Here is an 11,867-nt window from a genome sequence, read left to right as displayed (position 1 = left end):
TGAAATTCAGGTATTTAAAAAAAATATATCATCTTTAAAAGAACAGGCGAATTTAATGTTGGTATAACTGTGTGGCATTTGTTAAGAAAGAATTGCCTTCACCCTTGAGAGAACAAATATACTTTACAAATATCTGTTTACCAGACCTTGAGCGATGAAATTACGGGAAGCTGGATTAGGTAAATATTGAGGCACTCTTTGTGTTTGGAATGAAGATAGGCATTAAGAGCTGTGTGTGTGTCAGAAACCAGAGGACACACAGTAGCCATGAAGCTAATGTTGCTGCCTGTGTTCTGGGCCATCATTGGACTATGTGCAGCGCAGACTTTGGAGAAAAGCGAGGTTGTGGAATGTCCTGGTAAGTAGATCACAGATATCACTCAATGAACAATGCAAGTAATTTTTCAGAACATAAATGAAATGTTTCCTAATTTCTAGTAATACATTTTTGTTGATACTGTTCTAATAATGTTGATATCTCTTTTTTTTGTATTTTCATATTATTTGTGTTTAGGTTTAAGTCTATAATCACCTTCCATTATTACCTAAAATTTTTATTTATGTCAGTTGCTATGTGTTAATAGTTCTCATTTATTACTGGTGTATTAGCTTTTATACAATATATACTATATATATATATATATATATATATATATATATACCTACAGTTGTGCTCAATAGTCTGCACACCCTGGCAGAAATCATAAAATTTTGTCATTGTTATTAAACATATGACTAATCGTGGAAAACAACTGTCTTTCATGTAGGGATAGCGATCATATGAAGCCATTTATTATCACATAGTTATTTGGCTCCTTTTTAAATCATAATGATAACAGAAATCACCAAGAAGGCTACATACCTTGGCATGTTTGGCCTTGGTACAGACACACAAGGTGACACACACTAGTTAAGTATTAATTAACCAATTCAATACCGTGCAATTTTACACCTTCCTGCCCAGGCCATTTTTCAGGTTTCAGCGTTCTCACACTTTGATTGACAATTGCGCGGTCATACAACATTGTACCCAAACTAAAATTTGATCATTTTCTTCACACAACTAGAGTTTGCTTTTGGCGGTATTTAATCACCGCCGGGATTTTTATTTTTTGCTAAATTAACAAAAAAAGACCGAAAATTTTGAAAAAAAAACACGTTTTCCTTTGTTTCTGTTATAAATGTTTACAAATAAATAATTGTTCTTCATAAATTTAGGCCGAGATGTATTCTGCTACATGTCTTTGGTGAAAATAACCCAAATTAGGATGTATTATTTAGTTTGTAGGAAAGTTATAGAGTTCACAAACTATGGGATACATCTGATTATTGATCAATCCTGAAGTACTGACGGTCAATCTAATTTCTTTAGGGCCAAGAATGTCAGAACAGTACAGATATCCCCCAAATGACCCCTTTTTGCAAAGTAGACAGTCCGACGTACTTCATAAGAGGAATGGCCAGTTTTTTGAAGTTGTATTTTTTTTGTCATAATTTTTCTGAAAATGAAAAAATTTAAAAAATTATTTTCACTATTTTGTTTTTTACATACTGTCACCAGTGCAGTACAGCGTCATCATATAACTGGCATGGCGGTGATCAGGGACACTGACTGATGACAGTATGAAAAAATATATATATATATATATTTTTTTTTTTTTTTTACATTTTTTATTTCATTTTTTCTTCTTTTTTTTAAGATTTTTTTTTTCATATTCCACTATAACCAAAGTAGTGCAATGTTACCATAGTAACATTGTACTACTTTGGGGAAGTGATCAGTATTTTTTTTTTTTACACAATTTGCTTATAGCAAAGAATTACTTTGCTATAAGCAAGCATTTACCTGAATGACATCGATTCATTCAGGGTTTTTTTTTTTTGTTTTTTTTTGTGTGCTTAGCTGTGATTTGGCCACAGCTAATCACATGACACGTGAATGCGATCGCTGTGACCATTCACAGCTAGACACTAGTATACAATGGATAGGTTGGCTCTGAGGAAGAGGTTGTGTCCTCGAAACGCGTTAGCCAGTTGGTCATCCAGGGTTCCATCGTATGGACTCAGATGTTGTTTGGATCATACATCTTGTTCAGTTTGACATGCCTGTGTTATTATGTCCATTGTGAGTATGATACCTATTTTTGTTTCTTTAATAAATTATTTTAAACGATAATGCACTAGGTCGGTGCACCCTTTTTATGTTTCTCCATTTGTATCCAGTGTATTCGGACCACCCCAGTCTGTTGAGGGCAGCAAGCAGTGCATATTCCAGAAAATTCCAGAACATTCCTATTGGGTCTACTGAGTCCTTTCCTAGCGCAGGAATAAAGTTTTTGTTGAGATGAATGAAGCCATCCATTGTATACAGCTGTCATGTGACCTGCTGTGATTGGTCACAGCAGGTCACATGGTACCGGCAACGGGGGCCGGTACACAGATCTGTCATTGGCCGTGTCCGAGGTACACGGCCGGTGACAGATCGCGCAGCTGCGCGGCTCTGCAAGCGCGAAAACTGCGCATGTGCGGGAGCACGCCATATGGCGTCCACCCGGAAATCTAGTGCATTTTTGCGCCCGCCAAACGGCCATTGGCCAGGTGGCAAATGGTTAAAGGTTAATTTTCTCACATCTGCTTTTTAAATTGCAATTAGTGTCTGTGTATAAATAGTCAAAGAGTTTGTTAGCTCTCATGGATTCACTGAGCAGACTAAATATTGAGCCATGGGGAGCAGATAAGAACTGTGAAACAACCTGCGTAACAAGATAATGGAACTATATAATGATGGAAAAGGATATTAAAATCTATCGAAAGATGTGAATATGCCAATCAGTACTGTTAAATCACTTATTAAGAAGTGAAAAATTCAGGGATCTCTTGATACCAAGCCAAAGCCAGGTGGACCCAAAAAAGATTGCAGCCACAACTGCCAGGAGAATTGTTTGAAATACAAAGAAAAACCCACTGGTAACCTCAGACGGTGCGGTTGTTTCAAGGAGCACAATACGACGATATTTGAAAAAAGAATAAACTGCACAGTAGAGTTGCCAGAAAGAAGTCATCACTGTGCCAATGCTACAAAAAAGCCCAGTGAGGTGTGTTAAAGTGTTTTCAGGCATATTGCAACTGGGCTTTTTTGCATTTTCACAAGTTCACAAGTTGAACAATCGTATGAAGGGGACTAACTATATATATATACAATATATATATATATATATATATATATATATATAGTGATCTATAGTAGCCAAATGGACTCAGAGTTGGTGCCTATATTTATTCCTAAGGCACAAATTCAAACTAGAGGCATAAAGGGTAAAATTTCATAAAAACATGGCATTTATGCCTCTATTAGGATAGTTGATGGACTGAATAGCTTTATAATTTTACAGTACAGTATAAACCAGGAGTTCTGGATGGACAGAGTGATAAATGGCTTTATATTTGGTCTTTTTCTGTGCTGTGTTTTTTTTAGTTCAGTGTAAAGGCTTAAAGCATAACTCTAGGTTTACTTTCACAAAATTAAGTCAGGTTTGCTCAGTCATTCATAGAAAGTACAACCAATTTATTTGTCCTGGGACTTTAAATGAGGCACAATACACACAACCAACAAATGACTAGTTTCCAACATTGATTTTTAATAAATGAATAAACTTCTCATTACTAACAAAAACAATTGTATATCCAAATATGTAAGAAATGCATTAACATGAATGTATTACAAATCAGCTTGTTACTATTTTTTTTTCCCCCAAAAAAATGTGTTTTATTGAAATGGAAGCTTCAGGTACAGATGTTGCACAGTAACAAATAAGTGAAACAGTACAGTCAATACAGCGACTGAAATGTAATGAGACATTCAACACATACTGTAAATGTGGGGCGAGGGAAAACACAAAGAAAAACAAATTATCAATATATTGTCAAATGTCTGGGTGAATAGCACCTCCATACACTATTTGACAGTGACATATGGATTAATATGATTTCATATGCAGCTTCTAGTAACCCTAATGAGTCGAAAGGGAAATCTCCCCCTGATCATTTCTTTTGAAGCTCTCATAACCCAGTGGGGTGGATATACCATCTGATCTGGGCAGTAAGCACAGGAGTACATAAGCAGTTTGGGGAGCTCACATGATGCTAGGCTTAAAGTAGACCTATTGCGCTGTGGCCAATGTTACCCCCTGATTGGTTTTATTGGTCCGATCCAACTGCAAACCACCTTTGTAGTGCTGGGGAGGAGGGGGTTGAGATTCAGGGGGGGAAGGGGAACATGAAAACAGAAAAAGAAGTAAGGAGGAAACAGTTTGGAATAATAGAAGGGGATCTTGTATTGGCAGCTTGTTACTATTATATCCTTTTTGTTAGCAATGAGAAGTTTATTCATTTATTAAAAATCAATGTTGGAAACTAGTTATTCGTTGGTCGTGTGTGTTGTGCCTCATTTAAAGTCCCAGGACAAATAAATTGGTTGTATTGATATATTAAGGGATGGAGGCACTTCACTTGGTGCATCAGGTCACATTCTATTTTTGCTACATTCATAGAAAGCTTTGTGTTTTTATCAGTGAATACAAGGCTTCCTCTGATTGGCTGAAATAGAGAAACAGGAGGATGATATCACAATTTCCACTTCAGTGAATCAGAGGAAGCCTTGTATTCACTGATAAAAATACAAGGCTTTCTGTGAATGGCTGAATAGTGCTCAGCCCAACTCAATTTTGGTTTAGTAGCAGGTGGAAGTTCCCCTACCACTGCCAGAACACAGTACTGTATAATGGATGTGGCTGATACAGTGCTAACAGCATCAATTAATAAAAGAAAGAGTTCATTTGGGACAGCTTGGACAAAGTATATCAAGTCAAATCAAACATGGAGTTAGGCTTTAACCTCCCTAGCGGTATTCCCGAGTGTAGCTCTGGGTGAAATTTGAGTACCATAAGCGGTATCCCCGAGCTACACTCGGGCTTACCATGCGGCGTTGCTCAGGGAGTCCCTGCAGCGCTTACCTTGTCCTTCGCTCCCGCGATGTGTCCCCTGCAGCGTCCCCGGCCATCTCCTCCGGCCGATGCCGGCATCCGGCTTCCGTGTTCCGGTCCCTGTGACGACGGGACGTACGGGCGCCGGAACCAGCGGCAAATTTGAAATTTTAAAAAAATTTCATTTTTTTTTAAATTATTATTATATAGTAAAACATTGCTGTTTCAATGCATTTCACATATATTTTGTCCCTACTGCTTTGTCCTGTGCCCTGCCTACATTTTGACTGTTCTTTCTGCCTGGAAACTTAGAAAAGTCCATGGTGTCCAAAAAGTGTCCCTTTATGTCAAAAGCGGTTTTAGACCAGCTAGAGAACAGCGATAGTAAATCAGAACCACTTGCAGAACTGAGTGATAGTGATTGGTGGGGAAATTTGTCATCAGGCACTGAAAACGATTTTGTGACTTTGCTCAACGATGTGCGAATTTGCCTCTGTATTTCAAATTTCAGTGTTTTTGGTTTGATTATATTATTGAATTAAATTTATTATATTATTATTTTTTATGATTATTAATTAAATTATAATTTATGATTTCGTGTTTCAAGTTTTATCATATCCGGAATGTTTACTAGACTCTTGTTCAGACAGATTTCAGTGAGTTATTCCTAAAAATTACAGCCTACAATAAAAAACTACATTTCCATGCAAAAAAATGGTACTGCTTTCAGCACCAAAAATTGGAAATAATCATACCGCCAGGGAGGTTAAGGTCTACATTGAATGTTAGGAGAGTTGGAATATTGGCTATAGGCTATAGGGAGGTTTAGGGTCTAAACACGAGGTTGAACGTTTGTGTGAAGGTCAAATGTTAGAACTGATGATTGGGTTGACAAGAGTTAGAATTATGCTAGGGTTTAGGCTAGCAGATACTAGGGTTACCTGTACGGTTAGGGATTGGTCTAACAGGTATCCCTACAATTTCAGTAGGGATAAGAGAGGTGCTTGGGATTTTGTAAGTTCTTCTTCTGGTGGCCATCTATGCAATAGAGTGAGCAATGTTGCTAAATAGTAGCTAATCATCATGTAAACCAGAATATCCTTTAACCACTTCAAGTCCGGACACTTTCACCCCCTTCCTGTCCAGGCCAATTTTTAGCCTTCAGTGCTATCACACTTTGAATGACAATTGCGCGGTCATGCAACACTGTACCCATATGAATTTTTTAGCATTTTTTTGAGACAGATAAAACTTTATTTTGGTGGTATTTATTCACCACTGGGATTGTATTTTTTTTTGCTATATAAATGAAAAAGTCTAAAAAAGTTTTAAAAAAGCGTTTTTCTTAAAAATTTTGCAAATAAATAATCTTTCTTCATAAAACTTGGCCAAAATGTATTCGGTTGTCTTTTTAGTAAAAAAAAAATAACCCAAATTAGTTTATAACCAAACATTACAATTTTTCAAAAACATTTTTTACATTTTATTTTTTATATTTTTTGGGTTTTTTTTAACATACTGTCACCCTAGCAGTACAGTGTCACCATAGTGACACTGTACTACTTTCGCGCACAGCCTGAAAATGCGGGCGCCGTTTATGAACAGCAACCCGCTCCTGCACTGCTCCCATCTGGCCGTTTATGTACATGGGCCGGACGGGAAGTGGTTAAATCAGGAATGCTCAACCTTTGGAAGAGAGAGGGCCACTTAAGTGATTTGGTAACCGGTTGTAGGCCACAATACATTGAAATGGTTCCGAATTTCACATTGTTTTGAATAGAATGATGAACATTTTCCTCCTGCAGCTGCTGAATGCCGGTGGGAAGGAGAAGAGGAGAAGCTGGCTTTCAGCACTTGCAGGAGGAAAATGGAGAGTATCGGTTCCTGTATATGCCTCCCCCACCACCCAAGGGTATGAGAATGTGACAGGGAGGCTGCATTGCAACACCATTTGCTACACCAGTGGTTTGGGAGGGTGGTGGTAAAAACATGTGTCAACAATGAGGTTTTACTGCCCCCAAACTGCAAATGTAAATGAACCCTTAGTGTACTAAGCCCCCTATAAGGCAGCTTTCACAGCGCCGGGGCAATATGTGCTGGGGGTCAACAAGCCCAGATCATGATCAAAATGTTGCTGACCTTGGGCATGCACTTTCCCTGGTTTGAGGTATAGGGCAACATCAGAGGGCTCCAAGGGCCACATGTGGCCCCTGGGTCACAGGTTGAGCACCCCTGTGTTAAAGACTGAGAAATTAGATATTTAGAGTCCATTCAGAAAAACTGTAAAAAAATTACTTGAGATGGAAGCAGAAGGGTCCAACCCAGTGTGCTGGTCCTTCAAATCAAGTCAACAATGACAGTTCACAGGCTTCCATCCCCAAGGGCTTGCTTTAAAAAAAGTAGGTAGGTTTTTTTGTATGATTTTTTTTAGAAGAGTAAATAAACCCCTGATGTTCTGAATAGTGCTGTTATTTACTTGTCAGGAGCACCCCGCCTAGTGAATGTTTAAAGCTGTCACTAGGGGGTTATTTACTAAAACTGGAGAGTGCAATATCTGGTGAAGCTCTGCAGAGAAACCAATCAGCTTCCAGGTTTTATGGTCAAAGCTTAATTGAACAAGCTGAAGCTAGAAGCTGATTGGCTACCATGCACAGTTGCACCAGATTCTGAGTGCTCCAGTGTTAGTAAATCTCCCCCAGGGTGTTTGCTGAACCAACACACTTAAATGTAGACATGGTTGCTTTGAGTTACTGGGTCTGGTCGGGGTGTACAGTAGAAACGAATGGCCAGTAAATTTACAAGAGACAAAAATATTGTAATGTGTTTCAAGCTTAACTTATGTGGCATCAAATGATTCCAACTTTTTCATTTTTATGGTCTTACTCTTGTTTTAGAGGTGAAAATCCTTGAAGTTGGAGATTCTAACAAGTTGACCATTCTACAAGGATGTCCAGGAGCTCCTGGGATACAGGGTCCCCAAGGATCACCAGGAGTGACAGGCGAGAGAGGTATTTAGGCAAAACCATGAAGTGTAAATAGAATTATTCCCTGTATTAAGCAGCTTTAGAAGCACAGGTGAACATTAAAGTGCAACCGTACTTAAAAAGAAGTTTGGGAACAAGCAGGCAATTTAATACAGAAGAGGCATACTATGTCCCTTCAGCATTAAAGTGGTTGTAAACCTTTACATATACCCAGTGAAGTGACTAGTCTCAGGTGATACACAGAGATGAAACAAATCCTCCTATATAAGTTGTACCTGTTTATCTACATTCATTCAAAGTCCAGGAAATACAGCGGATTTATGAGCTCTGAAAAGCAGGGAGCGGGGAGCTGAAGTTACACTCAGTGAGGGGAGCTCTAAGAGCAGTTGGAAGGAAGAGACACACACCCCTTCACACAGCACACAGGAACAGAGCTAAGGCTGTCAATCTACAGAAGGTCCTTCCCTGTCACCATTTTTCTCTTCTCTTCTTTGTTGGGCTCAAGAAAACTTGTCAGAAGTGATTCATGCTGATAGCAAAGGAACAGGACAGCAGACAGAAATTACACTTAGTGCTCTGGACTGAGACAAGCACACACTATAGAAGGATGTGCTTTGTTCATGTCCAAGGTTTACAACCACTTGAAAGCCTTCTTATCTGCATGATCACACTGTGCAATGAGCTGTGCTGGGTAGCTCAGTGTACAATTTTGGATGTGCCATGATAAATGCACTTACATGCATGCGCAGGAGTGACATCATCTCAACCTGGCCAATAAAAGCGGCTGAAGAACGGAACCCAGAGGAAGACTGGTTGAAGATACCAGCAGATGGTAGAGAGCTCTTGGACATCATATCGCTGGAGTGAAGGTAGTATAGCTCTGCCTGCTTGTACTGCGAAATAGAAAGACATGTCTGAAAGCACAGAAAATCAGTTTTTCCATAGGTGGGTAACCTTGCCTTCAATAGTCAGTATAGTCTTGTTACCATTATATGAACATGGGCTCGTTAACCATTTGCCCTCCTGAGGATTTACCCCCCTTCCTGACCAGACCTTTTTTCGAGTTACAGCGCTGCGTTACTTTAACTGACAATTGCGCGGTCATGCAACGCTGCACCCAAAAAAATAAATTTATGTCCTTTTTTTCTATGAATAGAGCTTTGTTTCAGCGGTATGTGATCGCTTGTGCATTTTTAATTTTTTGCACTAAAAAGAAAAAAGACTGACAATTTTGGGAAAAAAATTATAAAATTATAAAATATTTTTGACTTTCTATTAGACATGTCCAGTAAAAAAATGTAATCTTGTCTAAAATCTAAAAATCTAATTTTGTCATAAATTTAAGCCAAACGTATTCTGCTACATGTCTTTGCTAAAAAAAAATCCCAATCTGTGTAAATTAATTGGTTTACGTGAAAGTTGTAGCAGTTACAAATGGCGGTATATATACTGGGATTTTGTTTTTTATTTTTACTAGTAATCAGCGATTTACAGCAGGACTGCGGCGGCATTCTGACACTGGGGGGAAACTGACGTGGTGTCACTGACATCCCCAGTGACACCAATACAGTGATCAGTGCTAATAAAAAGCACTGACACTGTACTAATGGCACTGGTAAGGAAGGGGTTAACTGTGTGCTGTGTGGTGTTTTACTGTGTGCTGTTTGTGTGTGCTTCACTAGAAGCACACTGCTTTGCATGGCTCTGCTATACAGAGCCATGCAAAACAGTGTGCAGGAGCTGACAGGGGAGTGTGAACTGTATTGTTTACAAACAGTTCTCTCCCTCCATTGGTAATGCTCCTCAATCACCGGGTGTCGGCAAGTAATCACTGGCTGGGACCCGGTGATTGACAGCCGAGGACACGGAAAGCAGCGTGGGTAGGGCTCGCACGCGCCCCCTACCTGGAAATGCAAAGTCACGTATAGATACGTGATTTTGCGCACCCATGCCACCCTGTAGCAGTACTACTGCTATAGGGCAGATGGGAAGCAGTTAAGTAGCACAGTGCCCAGTGGAAGATGGTGTGTTGGAACTGTAGGAGTGGATTAAGGCACTAAAAAAGTTTACCAGCAACAATAGACCTTCTTCAGCAACATTAAACCCCCCCAGCAACAATGGACCCCCAGCAAGAAAAGATCCCCCAGCAGCAATATATCTCATCTAACAACAATAAATTCTACCCATAAACAACAGATCCCCCCAGCAGCAATTGCCCCCCCCCGAAAAAACACCCCCAGCAACACTAGATCCCCTATGTAACAGACGGTAGATCCCCCAGCAGCCAGCTTCAATACACCCTCCAGTAGTAAGCTACAATAGCCTGCTTCCTCAACAGTAGATCTCCCAGCAACTATAGACCCCCTAGCAACATAAGATTCCTCCAGCAAAAATAGATCTCCCACTAGCAACAATAAACCTCTCCAGCAACAAATGATCCCCCAGTTACAATAGATCCCCCAGTAGCCAGCATCAATAGACTCTCCAGCACCCCATTCAGTGCTGGAGATGCCAGAACTGCGTTCCCCCGCATCCCCGCTGGAAAAAAAGCCCTGGTTATAACCCCCGTCAATTTTATTTTTGCTATCTGTATGCCATTTGGGAGATTTCCCTTCACGTCCTGTCCCATAGCCAACACAGGAAGGGAGAAGAAATCCCTCCAAAGTGAGGGAATCCTTGGATGTCAGCAGGGTGACCAGAATTAGTGCCCCCCATTTGAAGATTCCCCCTCTATTACTGTTCTGGGGACAACCCAAAAATTTGGGATTTTCTTTTACTATCACTGTAGATGATAATGGTAAACTGGACAAATAGAGTGGATCTCCTTAATGAGGGCACAGACAGTAACAAAAACCTGACAGGGATCCTAATCCTTTTCCACTCTATCCAAAACTTTAAAAACATTTAGCCTTTAAGTAAACTTTAATACACAATTTTACTAAAGGGGGTCATTTATATCTGATTTGTCAAAAAAGATGTGGATATTTTAATTTACTCATATACTTTCAATTCTGTTTCTTTTCTTTTTTTTGTAATCCAAAAGGACCTCCTGGCATTCCTGGAGCTCAAGGAGAACAAGGAGAGAAAGGTAAAATAAGTACTAATAGCTTACTGTACTTACACATAGTAGACTCTTTAGACTGTGCCATAGACCCCATGTTGTACAGTCCACTTCAAGAAGACTGGCTTAATAAATTATGACATATATATATATATATATATATACAGGTGTACCTCTGTTTATGAAGTTAATGTGTTCTCCAGGGCGTTTCATATTGCAAAAAATTCGTAAACCAAAATGGGGTTCCCCATAGGAATGCATTAAAAACCAATTAATCTATTCCAGAGGTCAGAAAAAAGTTTTTAAAAAGTCACTGTCACTATAGGTCAGTGCCGGTTTTTAAATGTAATTACGCTTTTTTTTTTCTTCACTATAGCTCAGAGAATCAGCTGTCACTTTCCCCTCAGCTAAGAGTGAAAGCTTCCTTTCAGTTTATTTCCCCAAAAGAAACAATGTTTCCTTTTAGTTTGTTTCCCAAAGAAACAAAGTATCCTTTAGCTCCAGGGAAAGTGACAGCTAATTCTGTGAGCTATAGTGAAGAAAAAAAAAGCCGGCAATTGCATTTAAAAATCAGCAGTGACATACACTTTGTATTGTGAAAAAAATCCGTAAAAAATTCATTCATAAACCGAAAATTATGTTAACCGAGGCGTTCGTAATCTGAGGTACTCCTGTATATATATATATATATATATATATATATATATCTCCTACAATTCCAATCTTTCAGAGCTAGAGAGATCAGGGTTGATTTGCTAAAGACAAATACACTATTCACTTTGCAAAGCAAGATGCACTTTGCAAGGGAATGTTCCCCATAACTCAGTAAATGAGGTGAAG

General features: G+C 39.2%; 1 protein-coding gene across 1 annotated transcript in view; it reads left to right on the top strand.

Annotated features, from left to right (window-relative positions):
* Nucleotides 1-245: 245 nt before the first annotated feature.
* LOC149463476 (ficolin-2-like) overlaps nucleotides 246-11,867 on the top strand; it is a 39,012-nt gene continuing 27,390 nt past the window's right edge. The window contains exons 1-3 of the mRNA XM_089675018.1: nucleotides 246-358; nucleotides 7,877-7,990; nucleotides 11,010-11,054. Of these exons, the coding sequence (XP_089531144.1) occupies nucleotides 268-358; nucleotides 7,877-7,990; nucleotides 11,010-11,054 (250 nt within the window). The 5' untranslated portion in view covers nucleotides 246-267. The remainder of the gene's footprint in view (nucleotides 359-7,876; nucleotides 7,991-11,009; nucleotides 11,055-11,867) is intronic.

The sequence above is a fragment of the Staurois parvus genome, unplaced genomic scaffold (genome assembly GCF_062004578.1).
Source record: "Staurois parvus isolate SC_StPar_1 unplaced genomic scaffold, SC_StPar_1.0 ptg000154l, whole genome shotgun sequence".
Taxonomy (NCBI): domain Eukaryota; kingdom Metazoa; phylum Chordata; class Amphibia; order Anura; family Ranidae; genus Staurois; species Staurois parvus.
The sequence above is the reverse complement of the archived record's forward strand: the minus strand, read 5'-3'. Positions and strand labels throughout refer to the sequence as shown.